At 38.4% G+C, this 27,761-nt stretch overlaps 1 protein-coding gene across 16 annotated transcripts in view; it reads right to left on the reverse strand.

Annotated features, from left to right (window-relative positions):
• The window catches only part of CTNNA2 (catenin alpha 2), a 459,487-nt gene that overhangs the window by 342,475 nt on the left and 89,251 nt on the right, over nucleotides 1-27,761 (reverse strand). For 13 of the 16 annotated variants that reach the window (XR_008430399.1, XR_008430402.1, XR_008430400.1 and 10 more), the window contains exons 3-6: nucleotides 22,418-22,613; nucleotides 7,686-7,852; nucleotides 3,813-3,932; nucleotides 1,501-1,767 (exon numbers count right to left, since the gene is read on the reverse strand). Coding sequence is in view for 8 of the 16 variants with exons in the window: in XM_053940057.1 (XP_053796032.1) it covers nucleotides 1,501-1,767; nucleotides 3,813-3,932; nucleotides 7,686-7,852; nucleotides 22,418-22,613 (750 nt within the window). In the remaining 8 variants the exon portion in view is untranslated. Of the gene's footprint in view, nucleotides 1-1,500; nucleotides 1,768-3,812; nucleotides 3,933-7,685; nucleotides 7,853-14,845; nucleotides 14,928-15,018; nucleotides 15,141-22,417; nucleotides 22,614-27,761 lie in introns of those variants that run through there. The other 3 variants (XM_053940058.1, XM_053940063.1, XM_053940062.1) reach the window with 3 other exon arrangements.

Below are 27,761 nucleotides of genomic sequence, written 5' to 3' on the forward strand. Positions count from 1 at the left end.
AGTCTCTGTACCCTTGTAAGTCAAAGTTTTCATCTAGTTTCCTAAAATGAGAGAGAGAATTCCCCGAAAAGGCTGGTTTTTTCCCACATGTAATTATATATAATTATGAACACGCTACTGTGGCTACACGTCTCCCACACACATGCATGGCTCCTGCAACATCACTGAAAGTGGAAAAGACTTTACCTGAGGAGAAAAAGGGTGATTATTCTCATAGAGGCAGGGGACAATATCTGATGTCTTGCACACTCTTCACTACATTTATTTCCACTAAGCACAACGACTCTCTCTTTGCATTGAACAACAGTCCTTTTTCCAGAAAGCAGCAGCAGCATCATCAGTTTGGGACTGAGAAGTCACATGTTTTCTGTCCCTGTTTGTCAAACCTTTGCTGTCCATAATGAGCAAAGTCCCACACAAAAGCCAGAGCACAGTCATACCACACAGGGATATTATTCCCAGGACCTTACCAACCAGGGACCTGTGAGCTGAGAGGGCCCTGAAAACCCAGAGGAATTCCTTAAATCTTAACCCACATTTGTGCAGGAAAGCCACAGATGTAAGAATAGATGGAGGAGACAAGCGCAGTCCAACATGCTGTGGGAAGAGCCACCTGCACTACACCTCCACTTCCAGCCCTAAATGCAGCAGGACTGAGCAGCTCCTGATTGCTTGTGACAGATACTGGGACTGCAACCTTGTGTCTTAATCAAAGTGAAAAGGACACCATTCCCCAGTAATAACTTCAACAAGTCTTTGCCTTAAGTCAAAATGAAAGATGAAAATATTGTCAGAGACTGTCTGCAATAACCTTTTTGTTCACTGCCTGAAGAACAATCCTCACATATGAGATAGGGAGAAATCATCAGACAGGACTGCTAATGAAATTAACAGCTAAACAATTAGCTGTCAGCAAAGTTGCTTAAGCGAAACTGTATCTATTGCTGGAACAGAGGCTGCAGCACTTTGCCCATAGCCGAACTGACTGCTATCAACTCTGTTTGAAAGATGCTTTTTACATGCCTTTGATTAACATAATTCATGATTCAAGTTGAATGTTAATGTTTCCAGGACACTGAGCTTCATCACCATTTTAATTTTTTTGTCTTGTCTTCCTGACTTGCTAGACAAACATGATTTTACCACTCAAGCAACCCCAGATCTTGGTCACATAACTAAACTGCCAGATTAATCAGACTTTGCATTTTCTAAAACCATGTAGTGAGATTTGTCAAGGATCCTAAGGATAACAAGAACTTATTTTTCTCACTATCCCAGCCACTGCATATGAGCACAAATAACTCCTTGTAATTCCAGTCCATTAGCAGCAAACAACTATTCCTCACCAAAACCAATACAAATTGATGTCGCCCCTTTGCCTCTGAGGAAATGGATGTGAATGAAAATGGGAATTTAAGTCCTGTATAAGAACAACTTAGCTAAAAGCTCCGTAGATTGTGTGGAGAAACACTTCATTCTCCACACCCTGCTGATACTCACATCAAACTCATTCAAAGCAGCAGCGAGCTCCCCTATGCCAGTGTGGCCCTTGTTCTCATCGGTGGGCGAGGTGGCCTGGGCAGCGTTGGAGATGCCAGCAATTGCTTCCTGCACTTGCTTGAAGACGTAGTCCCTGTTGGCCCGCGTGGCCGCGACGTCGGGGTGGCGCAGGAAGGCCTGCGAGGCCGTGTACAACATGGTGGCGTTCTTCTTCAGAGCCCCGCGGGCCGCGGCCATCTCGTCCCTGCAGTGAGGGTCCTTCAGCTCCTGGATGAGAACACACAGCTTTTAGAGTTGGAAACGAGAGGGTTTGTGTTAGAATGCATTGCCTTGAGCATCCGGGCACAGACGCCATGCTGATTGGCAGAGATGGAATCCATGGCAGAACCCACCACAAATCACTGAAAGAATTCCCCTCCTGCCCAAGGAAGCCCTTCTGTGTCACTACAGCTGTTACATTCTGCTCGCAATATCTTACCAAAGAGTCACTTCCCTTTTGCAAAAACCCATTAAAAATGTACATAAAACATTCAAAATTACTTTTCCCAAACTGGATTCCTTCTGCTGATCCATAATGGCAATGCAAGTGCAACACTCCTGTTGCAGCAAGTGCTTTGTCTTTCTAATTACTACACCCATGTATTTTATAAAATTATCATAAGGTAGACCTTTAAAAAAATCAAACTAGAAGTATTACATAGATGAGTATCATAGAATTAAAGAATTCAAGAATTAACTAGGTTGGAAAAGACCTTTGAGATCATCCAGTCCAACCGATAACCTAATACCATACGGTTTTAGATCTTAAAGACCTAATAAATATGCCTCTCAATGTTTCTATTTTGCTTCCTTTTGTATTTTGCTCTATTCCTCATATAATTTAGAGTTTTTATATTTAGAATATGACAGATACTTTCTTTTATTTCCTCTGACAACAAGAATCAGATACTGCACAATATGTTATCAGAAATACATATTATTATTATTAGCACCTGATTTTTTCAGTTATAGTGTATATCATATTGTCCTTGAAAGCCTTACAATCATTAAGACAGCCCTTATAATATTCATTAGAAATAACAAAATAATATTACTTCTACTTTAAAGCTATGAACAAACCAGTCTTGAGAGCTGAATAGTTTATTTATGTCCACACATGGAATCAATCACCAACACTGAAAAAGGACCCAGATATTCTGGATTTAAAGGTTCTACCCACTGATTAATTTCAACCACACATGGCTGGCAGGTAACAGTCTTCAGAGAGAATTTTTGCCATATTCTTGTGTCTTCAATGAGAACTTAAGAGATATAAACATCCATTAACTTTCACATTTTCCTCTTTTTCCCATACTTGCAGCTCCATTTCCACAGGGGAAGTGTCTGAATGTACAGAGAGCATTCTCCACATAGTGCCTAGATTCTACATTTTAATTTATTTGCCTTAGTCAGATGGTTTGCTTTCTGTAGTCCTGCAAGGAGCAGGGAGTTGAGCTTGATGATCCTTACAGGTCTCTTCCAACTTGAGATATTCAATGATTCAATTTTAGTATAACTCTCAAAATGCTCCACAATCATGATTCAGAAGAAAACTGTCATTACTGCAATTCAGAAAATAAGGTAAATAGGTGGATGAATATGGAAAGACAGCTTTCCAAATCCAGTGTTCAATGCAGTACAAAGACGGCACATCCTTGAATTATTGGTGGTATTCAAATATAATTGAAGTTGGAGAGACCTTATACAACTCTACAGTGTCTTGAAAAGAGCAGGGTTCAGGGAAAAGCTATCTTTATTGCAAACCTGTACAATGACCAGCCTTGAATAAACGTTATCGTGAATTTCTGATCTCTTTTTCAGCTGCCTTAGCAATGAATAAATGGATAAATGAATTTTTTTTTTTAAATCTGAAAATTATTAATAATCATTTTAAGCACAAAGTAGATTTCTGTTCTTCCTGAACTTGAATTATACTGAACTAGCAAAGAGCTCGTGCTTTACCAGCTGAGTGACCTGAAATCTGCATAGGTTAGAATGAAATGGGAATAATCATCAAATTAAAACTATCCTTAACCTCCTGAATCATTTCCCTTTTCACCCTTCAATCTGTTATTAATTGAGGCCTCGGAAGGTACTCTTAAAGAAATGGCACTTCTGAAACACTTCATCACATTCAAAAATAATCAGTGTGATTAAATTATAGGCCATGACATAGCACCTAATGGTTCAATGTACATTTTAAACCAGTCTTGGACATAAAACAGGAGAACTTTAGAATGAAGATGGACTTTTCCAACCACTCCTGTACTCACCTGTTGTCTCCTCGCAGCGACATAGTTCAGTTTAACCATTTCCTTCCCAAATTCCTTAAAACGATTGGCTAAATCTTGCTCATTTGTTGCATTTTTCACAGCTTCTAGTGCCTCCTCTACCTACAACACAATAAATCAGCTCTGTCAGCATTTTAATCCAATCTTTGAAAAACCACTCTGTGACTGTTCCACCCAATTCTGTCTTACATGGACCCAATTTAGGTTTCACATCCATCACAGTACAGAAGCTTTATGAGAGTCCCATGAACTTTAATTAGGTTTTTAATAGAGCAGCTGTCACTCTGCATTACTGTCCATTTACTGTGTTTTGGGATCATGTAAAGCTAATGTTAAAGATATCACTGTTTTAATTTCCCTGCCCACACTTATCAGATGAAATATTTAATATCTGAAGGGTTCAAAAGAAAATACATGAGTATGTTCTTAATGTGTGGTACAGGCTTTCTGGGAAAACAAATAAAGCTTTCCCTTCTGGACAAGAAATATTTAAAAAGGAAATTCAAACTTACCATTAAGGTTTAAATTTGCCCTGATAAATCCAAAACACTCTTTGTGAAACAAATTATAGCTTCAACCCAGAATATTTGTATTATTTCTTTTTTTCTCAGCTCTGAGCTTTCTTTCTTTAGTTACTTAACACTGAGAAAAGAATTACCTAAAAACCCACACCAGCTTTTTTGCAGTGATGCTGTAGCTAACAGACAAAAATATAAAACTCCAGTTATACCAACAAGTTGATCCACCAAATGTATTGTGAACCTTTACCTTTTGCAAAGCAAGAAAAATATCTAAAGGGATAAAATGCTCTTTTCATGCAATAAGTAAAGGAAGCATTACTGTGACTAGATAGGAATTCAAAGTTGTACTTCTCTGCCTCACAAGATAAAAATGCAATTCCAAGCAAAAACACTGAGAACTGAAAAGATGCTACTGATCCTTCTTGATAAAAGCTATTGTTCAGCTAAAAGCTGCAGTTCATAAGAACATGCATGACAAATTTTCCCCTCAAAAGGCAAGGGCTTATTGGCATGGAGACAAGCAGGGGTTTGCAGCTCTCCAGACACTGCTGGGAATTGATAAATTCAGCAGTAGCTGGTGTCTAATAGTTTAGAAAGGCACAATTATGTGCAGAACCCATCTTTTTATTGCTTGAGTTGCTCTGTTTTCCTACCACTGAGAGAGTATATTTTCATTTTGAGCTCTTACCTACTCACTGCAGATTTACAAATTGCAGGGCAGTAGAGTAGCAAACTCATACATTTCTATTGGAAAATGCATAATTCAGGAACATAAATTCATAGCTGTTACGTTGGAAATTATAAACCAAGTTATACGGATTCACAAGCTACAAGCTTATTCAGAATCTAAATCACCTCTTCTTTTTACTCTTAAGGAGAACAGAGTTTTTAAAAAATGAACTGACTGCCTTACCATTAACACAAATTGCAAAATGATCCTTGTATTAAATAATTTGCTCTTGCAGAACTTCTTGCAAAATATCCACATTTTCCTTTTTAATCAAGAAACATTTACATTAAAATACCTGAAAGTTTTATCTTTATTGCTTGCAATGCCAAGCGCAGGCATGACAAACTGATACACATTTTTCTAAATCCTGCTCCATATTAAATAGAATTCCTGAAAAATTTGTCAGAGATTCCACTCTGATAATCAGATTTCAGGGGATGCTGATCGTACTCTATCGTGTCATTCAGGGCTCAAGACCACAGATTCCAAAATGAAGAAATCAGTTATGAGAAATACTAGAAAGAACAGGAGCACAAGCTCCTTTTTAATGATATTTTTATTATTACAATTTCTTTCTTACAAATTCATACTGGGGCAAGTTCTCCATCCTTGAGAAAACTCTCAACTGATCTGTTCCTCTGATTAACTAGCCTGGAGTTAATTACAATAAATCTATAATTCTCTGTGTGCATGACCACATATTATAATGGTACATGGTTTTTTAATGTGTTAAAAAAGCTTCTGCAATAACCACTATTTCTAATTTTAGCAGTGCAAAAATATAACCTGAATGCAATGACCAAGAGTCTTTCCAGAAAACACCTGTATATATTCCCTCTAAAACACTAATTAAAATGCACCATTTCCTGAGAAGCCTTTGACATGCTTTCAAAGAAAACTGATTACAGCACAATTCAGCATAAATCAGGCTTCATTACTCTGACATGCAGAATGATTTTAGTTCATTAATTTTATGGGTAACTTACACAAGTCTTTGAAGGTTACCTTTGAGTCAATAGAAGAGCTGTTCCTCTGTCAATTTTGTATAGTATAACCACTTTTCCCACTAGTAATTCATTTGTCTAAAAGCAGTTAGCATTGTAAAGTGGTAAAATAAGGATATTTACACGTTCAATCCTCAGAAATAAATTACCCTTTTTAACATGAATTAAAAGTGACAGTTAAGGTCCTTATGTTGAATTTTTCTGCAAAGAACCAGAGATCACCAACTTCTGAAACCACACTTGTAATACCATTAGATAAATGCAGAGATTACAAACCACACTGCCAGACATGGCCCTTGCAAATCTGGGGTGCAAACTGTGCCAGTAAATGCAGCCACTTACAAACCAGCACTGGACATTTGTATTTTACATAACAGAGTACTCTGCTGCAAATGGGAAAACAGAATTTCTCATTGCCCATGAAAGAGCTTGAATACAAATTTTCATCATAATGTTCAGAAAAAAACCTGTTGTTCATGATATTCAAGTGGTGGCCTTGCTAGGAAAAGACAATTTGAATTACAGTTACATGGAGCACTATAGAGAGGAAAAATTAAAAGCATATTGGAGAGAAACACTGCTTACACTGCACATAACCAGAGCCATGTGCTGACAATTCTGAGAGCAGCATTTTATTCATTAAAGCAGAGCTCACTAGAACCTGTGCTGAAAAATCGCCCTCTTTCCTTATGAAAACTGTTTTCCAGCTATTTAGGTTATCTGCACAGTTGTCAAGTTGAAGGGTTCTCACTGTTTTTCCAGAACACGAGATTGTTGTACAGTTACACTGTCAAAAAGACAAATTAAAAAAAAAAAAAAAAAAAGAAAAAGAAAGGGAAATACTTTTTGAACAGTTGCTAAAAAGAAGCAACTCTCCATCTCTTCTGTTAAACTCACACACACACTCTGCAGGCTTTAAATATACTGTATATGATTTTCTGCACAATCTTATTTTGTTTCAAAGGTTTTTGATTATTTGTTTCTGCAGTAAAAATGTAACATTGCAACAGCTAGGGAGGGTGGAAAAATGTACTTCTTAGTTTCAACTGAAAATCTTTTAAATACTCCTGTATAAAAATGTGAATTGTGGTTGTCAAAAGTGAATATAGATCTGTCCAAACTATCTGGTAATCTTTAATTCCTCTTTATTGTTTGATTAGACAGTTGTACTATTGTCTCTCTCCAAATTAAACATTCAATCTTTAGATATATTCAGAAGTCACAAAGAGAAAAAAAAAGAAGAGTAGACAACTATAGTACTTAAACTGTGCCAGAAAACAAAAATACTGGGAAAGCAAGTGGGATAGGATGTGAGGGGAGCAAATGCTTCAGTTCAGGTCAGAGAGCTTTTTAACAGCAGTATTAGTCCAGTCACTGAAGATAGCTCACAAATTTTGCTTTAAGTGTTCAAATATTAATTTCTGCAGAATTAGGAAATGAATGAGACTAATGCAGAAATGTGTTAACTCCCACTGCTGATCAGCTTTAAGAGAACCAAGTGGAGAGCAAGGACTGTGGACAGTCACCTTCCCAACTGATTTATCCCTTTTTTCCATGCACAAAGCACACAAACCCAACAGAGAAGGTGAAAGAAGCCTACGATTTTGAGGTGTGAGAGGAGCCTCATGACATCAGCCATGTCAGCCAGGATGAGCAGGCGAGTGACGGCCGAGAGCAGGGCCCGGGCGGCGCGCACCATGGTGCCCCTCTTCACCGAGGAGCAGGGGTCGTCCGCGAACTCCGACGAGGCGATCCGCATCGTCTCTCCTGGGAGCGGAACACAAGCTCAGGTTAGCTTTAGGTCAGCTCTCAGCCTTGTGGTTTTATTCTTCCACAAAGTATATAAACTTTTTTTATCTGGAAAAAGTCAACCCTATATTTAGTTATCCACTTCTTTCCAAATGCATTTCAAGTTGTTCTGTAATCTATAGTAAATTACTTTCAGTGCAAATTGGGTTGACAAAAGAAACACAGACATCTGAAGCCATCAGGTCTGCTTCCTTGCCACTGCAATCAGTCAAGTGATAAGATAATTAATAATGATCTTAATATGATAATAGCTACACTCATAAACTTACCAAGCTTCCATCTTAGAAACAGCTCAGACATTTAACCCCAATTAATCCTATGTGAAGTGGGAAACTCACCCCAAAATGAACTCCAGAATCTGACAGGTTCTTTTCATTAGAGACACTTTAATGCCATACTGCCTGTACTTGTAGATAATTCAAATCCATTTCTTCTCATGACCCATTTGTCCTTCAGTTTCACTGTGTGCTTCTTCCACTCTTGTCCCTATCGTCCCTTTTTGGCTTTGTGAATTTTTGTGAGGAGTCCTAACAGACTAAAGGCACTGCTTCAGTCCCTTCTAATTGTACACAATATCCACTTCTAGAATCATTACACCAGCCCCATGAAACAATTCTGCTTCTGGAGTACAAATGATAAGAACTGCAGGTTTCTAGGACCATTTGCAGCTATGAGAAATACTCATGGAATCCCAGAATATCCTGGGTTGGAACTGTAGGGATCACTGAGTCCAGCTCCTGGCCCTACACAGGACACTCCAACAATCCTACCATGTCCCCAGAGCTTAACAACTGCAAAAATCTATCAACAGATGATCGCAAAGATCACCAATAAAAGCTACTGGAATTTCATGAGCAGACTTAAGGTAAAACACCTACCTGTAAGGAAAGGATTGAACCAAGACTTTCAGTGGTTAATAGATAGAGGAAATGTCATTTTTTCCAAAGCCTTGAAGTATTTATTTAAGAGACAGAGGATGGGCACAGAGTAGCAATCTAGAGAACAGGTGTAATCAGTAGGGGATGCTGACAATACACCAAACACCTGGAAATAATTACCAGAACAATGACAAATTGATTGGATGCACCACTCCTGAGCAGTTCCCAAATGGAAGAAGTTAATACAGCTACAGTCTAATTAATCCATTTCTTTCAGATTTTTCCTTTTGTTCTGCATGTCCAAGATTAAAAAGACAGACCAACTGATCTATGACATAATGGAAGTATTTTAGAGTGCTCTCCTAATAATTAGAGCAAAAGCACTGTTATGAAGCTATCCTAAATTATAATAATATATAGACCCAAACTGAGTAGCAGATTCCATATAAAAGAGTGAGGATTATACTAATTGATGATATGATAGATTTGAACAACCCGTAATTGTTAATTAGGTATATTTAAATTACATAAGCAGGATTTTAATCCTTTCATCATGGATGTTGTCTTGTTAAGAAGAAGAAAACCCTTCAGGATGCCAAGATCTACAATTTTATCCCCCTTGGATTTGACTAGAAATTCACCAAATAGAGTAGGATCACTCACTTTCCATACCAGTATATATCTGAACAGTCAAATTTTAGGAATAATGACCTTAATCTGGTCCTGGTTGGTTGGTTTCTCACTGTCTGTATTCCTCCTAGCTTATTAATCACATTGATTATTTACCACATCTCTTAAAACATCGTATTTTGTTTACAGTACTTTAAAATCCAGTCTCCATAACATGTTCATTTCAGTATTAACCTCTGTTTGACATTATCAATGTGGGAAGCAATTTGTAGACCATTTTTGTCCTACACACTTACTAAATACAAACATGCATCAAAAATTCTATTCAGAATTCTAAAAGCTTCACACAAATGGCTGTTTAGTCTTCCCTTTCCTTAAAGCCTTTTTCCTAAATCTTTACTGCTATGTCCCCTAAACTCATCTCCTCTTCCACTTTCAGCTGGGACTTTGTTCTCCATCTGTGGGAGGATGACCACTGTTCTCATTGTTTTAATGGATTTCAAGGCCAGAAAAGGCAATCTCTGATCAAGCCTGATCTTTTCCTGTCACATTTCAGCTCCTGGAGCTGTGTCTCTCTGGAACTGATTGTACAGACATTCCAGTTCACTTACATTTGACTCACTTTACATTTGATATTTAGACAGAGTGATGGAAGATGAATCACTCTGCATTTTAAAGCACAATGGATATCCTTCAATCTAGTAGGTATTTTAGATTCAATGTTCTCTCTTAGATCCAAGAACACACCACATCATTCACTTCATGGACCATTAAAATATGTAATTTTAATTAACCCAATTGCTTCTTTCCTGAGGGACTGAAAATAGCAAGAATACAGAACTTTTAAGATATTTAGCCAATATCTATGACAATGTAAGACAATTTATCCATGAATGTTATGTTTTAGGAAGAAATTGTCTAATTAATACTCAGATTAATAGTGCATTTGAAACATCACTGATACACTTAAGTACAATAAAACACCAATTAAATTTCAATTCAAAATTAAATTGTTTGGGATGTGAGGATACATTAGCATCTCTAATCCCTCTTTGTCTGTAACTCAGTTACTCCAAGGATTAACATCCTTCAGGGGCACACTAAACTGATCTGCCTTCACTGAACAGGAGAGTTCAGGGAACATCAACATGAATATTTTAGATGCACAGCACCGTGTCTGGGAACACGAAAACACATTGGACCTCTTGAGATATCAATAAATACAGAGGCAAATTTAAAAACTCAAGCTCAACTGAATTATAATGTGGCTTTATTTGTATCCTGGCAAAAATCATGCTGCTGAACCACAATGTTTGACAGAAACATGGAATCACAGAAAGGTCTGGGATGGAAGGGACATCAAAGACCATCTTGTCCCACCTCCTGCCATGGGCAGGGACATCTCCCACTGTCCCAGGTTGCTCCAAGCCCCAGTATCCAACCTGGCCTTGGGCACTTCCAGGGATCCAGGGGCAGCCACAGCTTCTCTGGGCAACCTGTGCCAGGGCCTCCTCACCCTCACAGAGAACAATTTTTTCCCAATATCCCATCTACATCTACTCTAAGCTGAAATTTCTTCTCCCTTGTCCTATCAGCTAGTAGTTCAACTACCAATTTTCCCACAACTTCTATGTTCATACTAAAAATTTGAAATCTCTAATTTAAAATAAGTATCTTCTTCTTTATCCAAATGCTGCAAGGTTGCATCAAGAAGCACATTCAAAATGAGTAGAAGAGTTCATCAGCTAAACAAGAAACTACAGTGGAAAATGTCAGGAAAATTTGCTGCCTTTCTGGTGAACTGTGCATGGTACATTTATTAAAATCATTATTGCAAAAAAGGACTAAAATGAATGGAACTGACAAAGAAAAATCTGTAAGTCCTAGTGATTAACATCTTAAGTTTAATCATTTAATGGGTTTCTGTGTAACAACTTATTAATTTAAATAGAACTTTCATTAATGAATTTAACGTATCAGAGCAATGCCCTCCAGTTACAGAAAGGTATAGAAAGGAGCAACATTTGAAAAGCACCCAAAATTCACGGAAAAGGAAGCACTCCAAGAAGACAACTGTGGCATTCAGCATTAGGCACACAGATTCCACCATTCTGGATATTATTTTCATTCTGGGGCTTGAAGAGCCTCACAAATACTGTACAGGAAAGCAACTTCAAGGGCAGATTCTATCTGTGCCCAAGGCACCATGAACTAAGTTCAAAATCATAATTAGAATCAGTTCCATCACTCTCTACTTATCATATAAAAAATATCCAATAAAGAGATTATTTGAAATTGATATTTTTGGGGATAAGCTTCAGTTCAAAGGGTTGATATTTTCCAGCAAGAAGCATTTTCATAACAAAATTCATCTAAAAATCCCAGTGAACTGTGAAAAAGAGGGAGCAGCAAGTTGATAATGCCAGCACATGGGAAGCACTGTGAGGAGGGGGAAGGTTTGATTATGAGATTGATCAGTCTGGTGGATAATCAGCTCCCTATTCATTTTGAGGGTCACTTTTGTATTCCTGCTAATTTATCCTTTTCCTTACACTTAGATCCTACCTGAATATCTTGACAGAAGCAGTAAGAGAAGCAGGGAGCACTGCTTAATCTGGGGAACAAACATGGATAAAAGTAAAAAAAAAAACCCTCCCACAACCCCAGCTGGGATTAAGAGGACTGGCACATTAATGTTGGACAGCTGAGGGGTTTGCAGCCAAGAAAGAAAAATAACAGGAAAAATTTCAATACAAAAATTTAGAAAGATACTCCAGTATGAGAGAGGATGAGAAAGGAGAAAAGCAGACATGGGAGAGTCATCAGCACAGGGAAAATCTACAGTATAGACTTACAACAGGAAAAAGATTAAAAAGAAGAAAACATAAAATACAGAGAGAGCATCTGCAGATTTATACAGAGAAATAGATAAAAGGTACAAGAGAATTTTTTAAAAATTTATTTCATTTCTTCTGTTAGTTCACATAATCTGCACATATTGTTTATAATAACCTATATTTGAGATCCGATGCAGTTATTTTTTCACCATAAAACAACCAAAGATTCTAAAATCATACTCAAAGCCTCAGCTTACATGAAAATTAAGTTTATCTTTCCAAAATTGGGAATTAAATTTAAAAATTAATTTTCGAAGACTACAAAACCAATTTTGACTTGGCAACATTTTAGTAACCTAAGAATTTATTGCCTGTTTCAGTGGGAATTCACATACATGCAGTGACACCTATGTGTTAATATAAGAGCTCCTTTATATAACTACACTCATTGCTTGGATGTTTAAAAATTGCAAGAGCTTCTGTGCAGAGATATAATGAGATAAATGAGATTCATGGTGTGAATTTACATTCCAGTGCAGAGATCAAAACATAAAATTAATCTACAGCCCTCCATCAACACCCAGAAAGGCCGATTGCTGTTGTGCACAGGAAAAGGCTCATAAACAAGACATGATTATCATTAGGTTTGTAATGAGAACAGAAAGAAATGATCATTAGTCTAAGCCTCTACAGGTAATAGAAAAAAAACGATGGTTGAGTGCTAGGACTGTCCTTTCTAAATAGCTGGGCATGGCAGAAGGGAGGCTGAGAGGAATCAAGGCTGGAGATGGCTCTGAGTAACCTGGTCTGGTGAAAGGAGTCCCTGGCCATGGCAGAGCGTTGGAACTAGATGAGCTTTAAGGTCCCTTTCATCCCAAACCATTCCCTGATTCCATGATGTCCATCCTTTACTGGATGCAGAGCAAAATCAGTCACAAAGGATGAGGAAAATGCTGAGGTACTAAATTCCTTCTTCACCTCAGTCTCCAACAGTAAGAGTTGTCCTTCAGGTACCCAGCGCTCTGAGCTGAAGGGCAGATATTGGAACAGAATGAAGTCCCCAAAACTGACCCTACTCCTGTCATTAATGAATTTATAGAATCCTTTTTTATTGGTTTTCTGTGCCAGCAGCCAGGTTTCAATCCCAGCTGGGCTTTGGCCCTTGCCATTTTCTCCCTTCATGACCTCCAAACGTCCCTGTAGCTTTCCTGAGCTGCCCATCCCTTGTCCCTTTTCACAAAGGTCACAGACTCTCCTTTTTTGCCCAAGTTCCACCCAAATTCTCTGTTCAGACAGGTTAAGTGTTGAATAAATAAAATAAGAAACTATTTAAAACCATAAATTCCACCACAAACAGGTGAAAGGAAGTAGAGGTGAAATATTTTCTGAAGAAAAAACACATACATTTCATCACATACCATAGAAATCACATAATATGAACAGAGGTTAACAACTGACTTATCTACAACTAAACCCCCCCTCAAAAAAAAAAAAAAAAACAGATCTCAAAGTCAATTGGAACAATTACAGCTGAATGAAATTTGCAAACATCTGAAATCAAAATCAGTGGAGAGCCTACAATTTTATTTTTAGTAGATATAAAAATAATTCTAAATTCCACCAGCGATACAGAAAAGGCTCCTTTTCCCCTGTTCATATATAAACAGCAGCTGGAATATCTCACAGATCTAAAGTCTAAAAAGAATTTGTCTCTGACAAAGGGATTAAAACAGAGAGAACAAGATAGCTGGAGATCAGAATGCTATAATTTGACACTTCTCAGAGGAAATCAGTGCCTGTTATTTGATTATAACATTTTATATTCCCTCACTCTGTAAAGTATTACTGGCCTTTGTAGTATGTGAAAAATGTACTTCAGAAAAAGACGTGTTCAAAATGGTAAATGGAAAGGCAATAAATTAAAGCCTTTTATATACTGACTAAGCATCTTTTAGGACTCAGATATTAGAAAGTATATTTCAAATTTTCATGCTGTCATTTTTAATACTTCTCTTATCGAATACCACTTTCTGAAACCATATCCAAAATTAAAGCCTAATCTGTATGGGAGAAAGAAGCTTTTATACAACTTCTGAAGCTGGATGACTGCCATGGAAAATGCAGTCAAAAAATAAAGAACACAGAACAAAACGTACTGTAGGCAAATAGAAGGACTGAGCAAGGAAGACTCCCAGATAGAGCTTAGTGCTCCAAGGACTGCTTGTATCTTTCCCATTAAATGCCACTGGATAATCACAGAACCATGGAATGGTTTGGGTTGGAAGAGACCTTACAGCTCATCTTTTTCCATCCCCTGCCATGGACAGAGGGACATTCCACTAGGCCAGGTTGCTCCAAGCCCCATCCAGCTCGGCCTTGAACCCTTCCAGATATGGGGCAGTGTTTTGGTTTAAGACCATTTATAAAGTTGGACACTCCAAAATGAGTCACCTCCACTTAATTCCAACCAATCCCCTGCCACCAGTAAGGAAAGATTATGAGTAGATATAAGTGAAAAAACAACTGTTTACTAACAAATGGAGCAACAACAGGCAAAAAAACAACAGTAAATAACTACTAGACACAAAACTGCCCATCTCACAAACCTCACGGACACAAAGAGAGACCCAAAATGTTGGAATTAGCCTTCCCAAGATGGCGCCCGCCTGAGGCGGCCGTGCGGCTGAGGGACAAAGGGAAGATGGCGCCACACCCTTCCCCTCCAAAAGGGTGACTGTGGGCCCCAGGAACAAAGAGACAAGATGGCAGCAACCCGTACCAGAAAGGCAGGAGCCCACAGAGCAGTTCTAGAGGCAGACAAAAATTTTCCACCTGGTGCGGGGTCTGCGTCGCTCCCGCTGCTGGTTCCCGCCATTTACGGGCTCTGCCACGGCCGCTGTGGCGTGCGGGGATGAAAGGAGCGCTCCGTCTGCACTCCTCACCCCAGGACCTTGCTGGCTTTCCTTGCTGCCGCCAGAGTTTGCAAAATTCACGTCAAAACAGTTTCTAATTGTGAAATAAATCTTTAGCAGTGGCTACGGTTGCAAACCGTAAGCAAGCACCTCTGAAAAGACGCTCCCGCCTTCTGCAAAGGCCGCCATGAAAGGAAGAGCCTCCGCTCCCACAGCTTCTCTGGGCAACCTGTGCCAGGGCCTCACCAGCCTCACAGGGAGGATTTTCCCCTCATATCTAATGTAAACCTGCCCTCCTTCAGTTTAATGCCATTCCCGCTTTTAACTAAGCAGAAATAATCCTGGTAACATGGATCCAAACCCAAGACCCTCACATCTTAGATGAATTATAGTAGTATTTACAGTTCTATTCTAAACACAGAAAATATCACTTCTAAAAACTTAATTCTTTTGCAGAATTTGCTCAACGGAACTAAATTTTACTGTAAAAGTTTGTTGGCAAATCTTTTTTTTTTTTTTTTTTCATTCTTGCAATTTTCTAGTTAGTTTTTGAAAGACTGAAAATTCACTGTTCAGTGAAGGAAGCACAAAGCAAGGACCAAACCTTAAGCTCATCTCCCTGACTCTTTCTCTCTTCAGTATGCTACTTCCCAATTTGAATATCCCAGACAAAGTCTCTGCACCACTCCTATCTCCCACCAGTTTCCCTATCCTTCATCAGACAGCTGGTGAAACTCTCAGTTCCTTTGCTCTGCTCAAAACTTCCATCACTGACCTATACAGTCATCTGAGGTCACTCCTGTGCCAGGCTAAAAGGAATTTCCTTCCAAATACTTTTGATCCGACAGACTAAACTAACTGATTTTCCAGTTCAAAGATGACTCAAACTTTTCCTTTTTTATTTCCTTTTTTAATTTTTTTTTAATGTTGAAGAAAAAGAATTTCAGTTCAGAATTTCTGCCTAATGAATCAACAGTGATTTCATTTCCAGCACTCAGCTGGGACTCAGAGGAAGTTTCAGTAACACATAAATCAGAAGAGCTTCAAAAAGAGAGGTTGAGATGCTCACCCTGTGGTGCTCTGCAGCTTCACAGAACCGTTCTGAGGGGTCAGGGACTTCAGCTCCAATCTCCACATTGAATTACGCACAGAGGGGACACAAATACAGATTTCATGCATGGAGGAAATCTCCTTGCAGAACATTGCTCATGGTTAGCTCAAAACTTAATTGAAAAGGCTGCACATTAAATGCTGCTGAGGATTACTCACTGTGGATTAAGCCTATCCAGTTTGGGAATTACTGCTGCAAGACAGAAGAGGGCAAGATAACTGCCTGTGGTACCTATTCCAATTTGTAAGATCTTTTTGTTTTTTTCTTTTAATAATTTTCTTAATTTAAATCCTAGTGAAACTGTTCTCCAAATTTGACCTGAATTCAGAAATTTCATGCATACTAAGGGGTGGTGGAGTTAAATATTTACTGCAAAACATGGCCTAGTTACAGTCCCTTGATATGGATTTTTTTTTAACTGCGCTGCATTTCTGCAATACTTTCTCAAATAAAACCTTTACTAACAGTAACATTTCCTGTAAAAGAACGAGCAGTAGTTTTAGGATTTGATTTTAATATTCAAGTCAAATATTTCTAGAGGAAACACTACTTTCCTATCTTTCAGTTTCTGAGTATAATTTTATATTTGACAACTGTCAGAAATTGTCATGTTAAAGAAATTTTATTCGGATTTTATCCTGATATAAAGCCACAATAGTATAAAATCTTCAAGAAAGACAATGTAAATAAATATAGTATTAAAAAATTGCCAGATGTATTAATTTATATTACTTTTCAAACTTGTATCACTGCTTTTGCAAAATCTATCTCAAACTGGCATGTTCAGGCAATATATCAAACACCAACTACCCTGTATAATAAACATACCCAGGAGATGGAAGTCGCTTTCATAAATTTAAACTAACATGAGCTTAAACAAAACACTGAAAAGTGAAATGAATATCAGAAAAGCTCCAGCCAAGGCCAAACAGAAATAAATCTCTTGGAAATGGTGCAGAGAATAGAGAAGAAATGAAGATCCTTGGACAGCCAGTTGGCATTATCAAGAACCAGTATCATCAGCAGTTCTCCCAAAAAGCCTAAACCTAATGTGTACAGAAAGTCATAAAATCATGGAATGGTTTGGGTTGGAAGGGACCTTAAAGGACTATCTAGTTCCAACCCCCCTGCCATGTCCTATATGCATTTCATTTTTCCTCCACTTTTAGTTTTCTCCTTAAGGATCAATCCTGACCAGGAACAGAGTGGAGCAGGACAAGACATTGGTGCTGTTGCATTTGTTTCACAGAAAAAGATAAAATAGTTTGGGTTAGAAGGGATTTTGAAAGTTACCTAGTCCATCCCTTGCAATGAGCAGGGACATCTTAACTAGACCAGGTCGCTCAGAGCCCCATCCAACCTGACCTTGAATATTTCCAGTGATGGAACATCTACCACCTCTTTGAGCAGACAGTTCCAGTGTCTCACAGAACCATAGAAGAGCGAGTGCTGAGAGGCTGATGTGTGTGGTCAGCCATAAATAAATTATATAGATGCATATTATATGAGCACATTATATGCTTGTGTGCATGTGCCCACTGGAAATACAGGGTCAGTCTCGTTCCTGCTTCAAACTGGGGCCATGGAGCTGCAGCAGCCTCACTCCTGGTTTTGGGAACCCCTGACCCTACTCTTCTCTATAGCAACTCTTGGAGATGCTCTGCAACATCTGCTTTTTCATCAGAAGTGTTCTAAATCATTTGGGAATAGGAATTTTGATGTCTTTCTGCAACTCAATTCTCAGAGAGCTGAAAGATAATTAATGGATGGAAAAAAAGTCTGAAAGAGCCAGCATTAGAGTATTTGCATGGAATGGCATTTAGAGGCCCAGATTTCTCAGGAGGAGCATTGCAAACATGGATAACAATTGAAGTCGCTTCCATACATAACAAGCAATTCAAAATAGAAAAGGAATATTTTTTATTAACAAGGTAAGAGTTTTCAGGCCATGGCTCCAGTGATTTGCTGAATAGAAGACTTCAAATCTTTGTGCTGAAAGCTTTCAGCCCAGGCATGAGCCACTAGCCAGACAAAAAGCAAGTTGCAGAGCACCTCATCACAGATATTATTGGAAAAAAGAGAATATGTTTATTGTACATACAGGTTCTTTCAAAAGTGCAGAGCCTCCCATTAAGCAGGACTGCCCACATGCCCCACTTCACCTTTCAGGATGAATAGAAATTCTAGTTTGTCTAAAAAACCTGTTTTCCAGTAATTTCTTTCCACAGACACTTTTTCCTCTATCAAGAACTAGCACATGCTAACTTCTGTAAGCAAAAAAGAGTTCTCATATAACTCAGTGAAAATGTTTATAAATAAGCATAAGGAGAACATATGTTTAAGTGAAAAGATATGGGTTTTTTTGGTCTAAAAAAACAGGTTATCTAGATTCTAGATTCTCTAGATTCTCTAGAAACCCTCTTTCACAGAATTTAGTTTTAGTTTTAAAACTTCATTCAAAATATTTTCAAAACTAGATGGTTGAAAGCATTAAAGCACTAAAATTATCATTTTTAGTGTGTTCTGTCAGAGAGAAAAAAATTGCAAGGAAATTGAAGTCACTTTCATGTCTCAGAGATGTTCATCCACAATGTCAAGATAGTCACAGAGTACACAGATCACATTCTTTTTTTACAATGTCCATAAATCTGCATGAGCAAAAAATTAAGTCTACCTCAACTTTACCCTGTCTTCAAACACAAAAGACATCAACAGCTATTTTCTGTCCCTGGATCGAAGTATGAATTTCATATTGTGGTGTGAAATTTTATCTACCATGATCGAAAAGCAAAACAATTTAAAACACAACAACCAGGAGCTGGACTAAATCAAGTTTCTAATTGAAGTTTCATCCATATGCCAGAAAACTTCCAGGAAAATTACATTAAAATCAGGCAGTCACCAGCACATACCTACAGACAGATATTGCCAAAGCCATTTACCAGATAGAATAAATTTACATGAATATAGCCTATTTCCTTGTGCTGCTTTCTGCAGCGTCCCAAGCTGTGTCCTAACAAATTTAATCAAACTGGAGCCCAGTGGAACTGCAGTTCTTGGTAGATTTTTGTGTCAATCATGGCCTGAACTTCTCCTCCACAGGGAATTTCCTTCTTCTCTACTGATCAATAAAAGATCAGTTGCATTTAGACACTTATGTTATGAGTATAGCATATACTGTATTTTTATTCCTGTGAGTTCTTCTTCACTTCCCTGCACTTCTCAGGGTTTGTAGTTTCACTCTTTAAGGTCATGGAATCATGGAATGGTTTGGGTTGGAAGGGACCCTACAGATCATCTGGTTCCACCACCTGTCTGCTTTTCCTTCTCTCTAATATAAAAAGACATGAATGATAAACTTCCACATTTCCCAGGTCTTCTTTGTCCCCCATCTGGGAGATCTTTTACACAACTCTGACAGTACCAGAATAAACACCCACACAGCAAAGTATTTAATGGCCCAGCAACTGGATAATCTCAATTTTAGGTGGTTTTGAAGTATAAATGTTCCTATTATGGAATCATTATGGGATACAGAGATACACAGGGATGAGCTTTAGGCATCAAATATTTTGGTTTTTGCTCTTTGTGTTTTTAGAACGGGTTTCGTAAATCAAACCTGTTTGTCACCCAAGTTTTCTACAGCCAACAGAATTTACCCTTCCACACCACAGAGGGAACAAGAATCTCAGCACTATGGACACTCTCATTCATTCCAAAGCATTTTCCAATGATACAGAGCATTTGTTCCACACCTATCAATGGAAAGCAGGAGTCCCTGGAGTGAATTGCTGCCTTTAGTAGAACACAACATTACCCAGCAATGCAGGGCAGGAAATGAGGAGCACACCAAGAGCCAGCTATAAGTGCCGCAGACAGTTTTAGGTTGACGATGTAATTATCCCAGCTGGAACCCTGCCAGGAAATCAGCCAGGAAAACACAGCCTCAGTTCATTAATCCAGCTCTTTATGCCACCCAGCTAAACATATCATTTCACATCACACCAGGGCTGGTCTCATTTGCACGGCTCATGGGTGCTAATAATGGTGTGTGGTGTCTCCTGCTCTCCTCATTATAGGATCGTGTTGAACAGACCCCCAAAAAAGCTGCTCCACTTTTCTGACAGGCTTTTTTCCCAGCCTGGAGTGTTGACAAGAGATGAATGTCTGTGTCATTCCGTGTAATTCTGTTTAAAATCTTTTTCCTCCTCTCTGCTTTCTCATTGTTGTTTGGGTTGGTTGTTTCTAAACATAGGTTAAGAAAAGTAAAAGTCTTTTTGTCATGTAAAAAATCAGAAATTCAGTCTAGATAAAGCGTGTGCAAGTTTGGGTTGGTGCCTCTAACTCAGGAGAAGCTGAGTCAGCATCACAAACCCAAAAGGGAAAAGTTTATAAATTCAGAGAGAACATGGGCACTCATGTCACCACTGAAGGTGCTGAGCAACAACTTGACACAACACAAAATAAGTCATGTAAGCAACAGGAAACTGAAGTAGCTGACAAATGAAAATTAATGCCAGAACAGCCAGGCATCAGCATTAAAAATCTAAAAAAAAAACCCACCCAACCAAAACCCCACCATCACAACAACAAAAATCCAGCAGAAAAAATAACCAACAAAACCCATAAAATCCCACTAGAATACTGGAATATCATTGTAGATAGAGCATACAGCAAATACTTAACTTACTCTGATGTACTGACAATTGAATATTTAAGAAAACCCAAACCACACAGGAACATGAAAACAGTGAAATCAAATATACACAGAGCAGAGAGGAGGAAAAAATACCCTCAGGATAGAACTGACTAGAATATTCAATTATCAGTGCTTATATACACAAAATTTAACCCTGCTTTCTCTTATGATCACTTCAGTCCAATTTTCACAAGATAAAAAAAAAAAAACATAGTATGAGTTCTAGGGGAGTAACTCACTGAATATCAGTATTTTACACCCAAATCCTTTAATTCCTTTTGAAATCTCAGTTGGAGATCTCTCAGTCTTGTTCTAACACCCAGGGCTGATGATGCTGGCAGATGGTATATTTAGATTATAGGACTTACAATGGAATAAATCTAAAAGGTACTTAATTCTGCTGCAATAAAAATAATTACAAAGTCAATAAAATGGAAACATTTTGTCATAGGCATATATTGAAAACATATTTTTCCCCAACCACGCAGGTAAATTTGAAAGCACTTCATATCCATTTTATCTTTTGAAAGAAAATTGTCAGATCCATTTATTTTATCAACAACACCCAGAAAATAATTGTCTTCATATTGTTATTATACCTCTATTTTCAGGCTTTGATATTATTTTTTTATATATTTGAAATCACAAGTACTTCTACATTGCTCTTTTATTTGGTTGCTAATTGTTAGATTGTTCAGAAACATATGTACCATAATCCTAGTTCTACATTTGCACCCACAGGCTTTAAACCACTGCTCAGATTCAGCCAAGTGAAGAAAATCACATCATTTTGTCACATAACAGAATAAAAAACAGGCTGAAAATGGAACCATAAGCTTTGGCACTGGGCAAAGCTCTACTCCCATCAAGCATTTTTTCCTGTTGGAACCCTGGTAAATTACTGAGAATTCCAGACTTTCTGTGCTGACAGGCACTGACCCCCAGGAGAACACTGCATTTGGCCTGAGGCCATGGAGAAGGCTTCCAAAATGGAATGACAGAACTGGGATTCTGGGTGTGGAGTTTGAATAGAAGTGTGTGATATCATATGGTGAAAAACTTAAGAGTTTAAGGTTTTAGAATATAGTAATAGATACACAGTAATATGGAGGTTTTAGGGCAGAGGTTGGTCCTTCTTCTTCATCTTCTTCTTCACCTTCTTTTTGTGTATTGGATAAAAAAGTCCACATTGTGGGCCATGGGTGGTTGGTTATTGGGTTAAAAGTAAAAATAATTTAGGTGCCATTTCTTAATTGGACAGTTTATCTTTAAAAGGCCTTGTAGCAAGAGAGACAGGGCTCCATTTTTACCTTGTTAATGAAGTAGAACTCAGGGTTTGTGAGACTGCAACATAGATAAGAACTAATAAACATCTGAGTCCAAACAGGAAATACCATCTCACAAATTAATCCCAACCTTGGCAGAAAAGAAAAAGAATTGACATTTTCCCACATACCTTGTTTTCGAACATCATCTACAGCAGCAACCAACTCCTCCTTGAGATCCTGGCTCTCTTTAGCAATTTGGTCTCCTTTTTCCAAGAAGTTCTGAGTGGCCTGCTCCACTGAGGCAGCCAAAACGTGAGCCTTCTTCGAGCGCCCTTTTTTCTTGCCAGATGGTCCTTTATTGCTCGTGTTCACCAGCGTCGTTACCTTCGGGCAGGAAAAACAACTTTTTGTGAGTTTGAACAATTCCCTATTTATAGGAACACCTCATTCAATCCCGACACTATTTTCTGTGCCCTGGAAGAGATGTAGTGGCCACATGTTTTGAATAGATAAAACTGGAAGTATAAAATCCAGCAGCATGTCCCCCAAAAGAGGGTTTTCCTTTTAACCTCTCCTCAGTCCGGGCTAAGCAAATCACAGCCAAGCAGCAAAAAGAAAAAGATAAGAACCAGGCATGGCAGGGCTGTGGTGCCAAAGCATCGTTTTTGTCACTTGTTTTCATTTTTAAAAAAATGAAGATACTGATAAAATAGAACCTGAACACACAAGGATCAGAAACCATTCAAAAAGCAATTGTCCCTTGAAATAATGTACTGGCAGTGACATGCAACTGGTGACAAAAACATTGTGGCTGTTTTCCAGATGTGAAAGGTACAAAGAGCTCCCACTGGTGAAAACTCTTTGCCTTAGTGCTGCTTCACTGTACTCCCAGTATTTTGTCATAAAACCACAGCAGGCAGCAAAATGATCCCACCAGTATTTAAACAGAAGGAAACTCTGCCTCCACGTTTGCAGAATCTCCTGAAGGAATTCTTTATTGAGCTATCAATAAACTGATTAGAAAGCTTAAAAACACAGCCCAGTGTGTACATCCCACAGCTGAGTGCTGGGCAAAGAGGGAATCCAGCATGACTCCAGCAGCACCAGGCTGCTGCTCTGTAAAACAGGAATATTCAATTGGGTACTATCAGGTGTTAAATGCACAAAAAAATGAGCAGGGATGCAGTTCTCCCTAACCAGGATACAAACCAGGGCACCTGTAGTGTTGCATTAGTGTTCTAAGCTACAAATTTGCTGTAAGAAAATAAATGCCTTTGTAATAAAGACATTTCACTGAAAACCAAAAGATCCTAAAACAAGTATGAAAATTCACTGTCGTCTCATCTCTGTTACCAGAAGAGTGACAAGTTCTGTGGTACAGTTTTGACCAAAAAGCCTTTTACCACGCTCTTTGTGTTACCTTTTTCTTTCTTTCAGCCAGTTTGTTTTTTTTTTTCCCAAATCACATCTTAAAACTACAGACTGTAGAAGAGTAAATATATGGACCTATATCTATATGTATAATCAGGGCTTGAAAATAGCATATACATGGATGTACTGGGAGGGAAAAAAATGTATTCCAGAGCCTTCTTTCAGGAAGGAGTCTGCTTGGCTACTGGAATGCAATATTCATCCATCATATGGGATTTTTTTCCACTGTTTTTATCTAGAAATATTATTTTCTTTATTAGCTTTCCCTTGCAAATATTCCTCATGAAATTTCCTGAAGATCCTTTCATAGTTGATCATTATCATTGGCATCTAGTTATGGACACCTACAGAAATGCAAATAATTCTAACCCACCACCAAACAATAAGAAAAGTTTACCAGAACTTCCCAATGTGGAAATAATTATAAATCAAAGTAAAATATTGATTACTATTTTCTTTAGGGCCCTTTTGTGTCACCAAATGACACAAGCAAAAACGACGCACCACAGCCTTGGTCACGATGAAGAGACTAATTTATTTTTTCTGACTCCAATCTTTTATAGTTCTCAAAAGATGCCAGTGGATTGGATGGTGAACGTGCCACCTCTCCAACGACACTGGACAAACTACCCGTACATCAAATTTCTCCGCCTCTATGAAAGAATGCAAAACAATAGGTTATTTACAGAAAGTTGTGTGAGAAAGTTCTCTACAAGAATGTAAACTCAGAAGGCTTTAGAAAACTCTTGATAACCAGGGCGACACTTTTGAAATAAAAGAACTGCTTTTTCCTATGCTGCTTAATATGCAGAAATAGATAAAAATCACTTAAATTGTCTACGAGTGCTCAAAGTCTTCTCAGTCAAGAACTTCTGTGTCAGTCTGTGCAGAGCAGATGAACATGTGCAGGTCCTAGATATGAAGAGGATCCAGCCCTGGCAGAAAACCTTTGCTAATGCCTCAGCTGCTGAGTCCAGAACTAACACAGTCCACAGGAAAATCCAAATTACCACAGAACATGGAGCCTTTTTCTACCACTTCTCGCAATCCACATGTAGAAAACAGCACCCCCAAAGTCAATCCTCTTTTTCAAAAGGAAATACTGGTGTATTCTATTTGAGCCCAATTCCTTCATAAATCTTTGCTGCTCTTTTTTTTTTTTTTACTTATTTATTTTGTTTTTGCCATTCAAAAAATACGTTTCCGTCATGTCAAAAGGTGGGACTCAAATATAATCATGGAAGAGTGCCAGCAAGAGAGCACAAGATGACAAATGGTGCTAGCGGCTGTGTTTACGAATGAACCTCAATGATTTGTAAACTTGAAGCAAAGGCTTTAAAATTTTAAACAAAATCTACTGGCATGAAATAACAAAAAAAACATCTCACTACCCTCTGATCAACAGCATTCAGATGAAACAAAGAGAGAAATCTCCATGTGGAGCTAGGACATTCCCCTGGAAAAGGAATTCTGCATCCAGTCTCTGCACCAACAGGTTGGACTCTGGGTAAAACAGAGCTCTCATAGGAAGAAAACCACTCAAAAAACCTGGAATACTGCCATTTTACCCACACTGTGTCAGCATCTTTAAATTCCATTAAATTACAAGTTAAGAGGCTAAAAAAGCAGTCTCTTCCAAAATCAGAATTCCTGTTCCAGAAAGTCAGCTGTACTGGGACAGGGCAAATGGGAAGCAAGGCTTCTGATACCAGTGACAGAAAAATCCATGGCATATTAGCTCCTTTCCCATTTTTAAAAAGCCAATAACCTATGAATCTATATCAATTGCATGAAAGAAAAAAAAAAGAAAAAATAATAATAATCTTTTATCTTATTAAAATACCTCAGTTTTTCAGCAGGGCTTTAAAGCTGGTTTATTTAAAACTGGTTAACTGGTTTATTTTAAATATCTTACCCCACCTAAAGCGATACAAAGGAAAGAATGTCTCTATCAGCTTCTGTTACTAATTAATGCAGGACTCACCCAAAATTCTGTACAATTATCAAATATATCACTTGATAATTACCATAAGCTCATTTGGCAGCCTTGTAATGATCCTGGTTTTGTGCTCACACTAGGGAACCCTGCTCTCTTATTTTATTAAAGAAGCTTCACACAGTCCTAGCACAGATCTCTGCTGGAATAACAGAACTTCACTAATTAATAGTTCAGCCCCATCCTGAATTCAGGCCTCCTTACCCAGCTCCAGCAGCACAAAAGAAAGGTGAGGATGTCTTTGCTAAAAGCAGAAAATTCTGTTAGCATGGATTTCCCTATGGCAGAGGTCATGTGCAGGCAGGGAATGCCAGCAGTGCAAGGGGATAGAGCTGGATCACACACTCATCAAATCAATCCCCTGTCAGCAGCTCCAGCTCACACAAGAACATTCCTGGCTCTCTGAATTGAAGTGTCTTCCCTACAGATTTCTGAAAGGGGTGGGCCACAAGTTTAAGAGATGTAATTCTCCCCCTTTGCCTTCTCTTTGCTCAGTATCTGCTCGAATTGCATTAGTTACCCAAGACTTTCCATAACCACGTTAAAAAACAAGCATATATTGACAACTCTTGAGGCAAATATTGATAGACCTTTTTTTTTTTTTCCCCTTTTTTTCAATTTTGAAGTATCCTGCTAATCCTTATGGTTTCTCTCTGGTCGCTCACACAGAACAGATGCTTTGGTATTGTGTTTTCAGCACAGATTGGGTGATAAAAGGATTGAGAGCAGCCCTTTGGAGAAAGGCTTGAGGACACTGGTGGCACATGGCACGGGCACTGGACCAGGTGATCATTAAAGGTCTCTTCCAGCACAAATAATTGGATGTTTGGATGTGTATAAAGATAATACACATTTAAATATCAATGACAGAGGCTGTTGGGAGTTTTTCTGAGAGTGGACAGCATTTATATGTTTCCTTGCTTTCAACAGACCAAAGCAGGCAAATCAAATACAGCTCTGCAAACATGGAAACCATTCAGACAAATACCTGGCTCTGGTTGTGACAACACTTGAAATCAGTGTAAAAGGGTTTCTCTGAAGGATCACTAACTATTTGAAAAAAAAAAAAAAGAAAAAAAAATCACTATGCTCCCTATGCCCCTTTTATTTTCAAGTAAATATTATTTGTTCTTCCCAGTGGCATTTTCTGGATGTGAACAGCTACGAGTTATTCCTCTCTTCTCATGCACTCATAGATCACCAAGGTGCTGGAAACACTCAATGACCTGAGCAAAGACAGCCCTGACATTTCAGGGGAAGGGCCTTTTTTTTTTTTCTGGAAATCAGCTGCCCTTCCACTCCACTGCAACATCTCATTGCCTCACTGACTGTACAACCGTCACCCCTCGAGCACTCAAAATCCTGCTGCTTCCAAAAGTTTGTTGCATCAAAGGAAAAAAAATCATTACAACTGTCTGGAAACACAAAACCTCTTTCTCCAAACTGTCTCATGGCTGGGTTTGCTTTTTTTTTTTTTTTTTTTTTTTTCTCTCCACTGGCAGAAGAGACCTTTCAAAACACCTGGAGAGAGAAGCAGATTGTGTTGGGGGTTACAGCACCAGCACGGCTGTGGGAAGATCTAATTTGATTCCCTGCTCCAAATGAGGTAGAGAACAGACCTGAGCACTGTGTTTGTGACCTTCCCTTGGACCATTCAGCAGCACAGCAAACAGGGATGGGATTTTGCCGTACAAATTCCTGGCTCTGCACACCAAAGCCTTAAGTTATGATGTGGCTCTCAGCAGCAGCTCATTAACTGATCCTACTCCAGCTGCAAGGTGTTACTGAGCAAAATACAGGAGAAAATGCTTTCAACAACTATTCATTCACATACAAAACAGAAAAGCAGCTAAATTGGATTTTTTTTCCGTATTTCTGCAGAGGAGAAGATAACTTGCTGGGTTTTTTTCCCCATATTTGTGCTTATTTTCTAGTGCCACACAAAAAGAAGGGTATTTTTTCCCTATTACACCAATATGTGTGAACACAGATGTTCTGCTGAGCATGATTCAGTCTGTAACATAACTCCATTTTTTGATAATAACTGTTCTTCAATTTTCCCTATCAACTTGAGTAATTTGCCACTGTCCTTACCCCATAAATCA

This window comes from Vidua chalybeata, chromosome 4 (genome assembly GCF_026979565.1).
Source record: "Vidua chalybeata isolate OUT-0048 chromosome 4, bVidCha1 merged haplotype, whole genome shotgun sequence".
NCBI classification, from domain to species: Eukaryota; Metazoa; Chordata; class Aves; order Passeriformes; family Viduidae; genus Vidua; species Vidua chalybeata.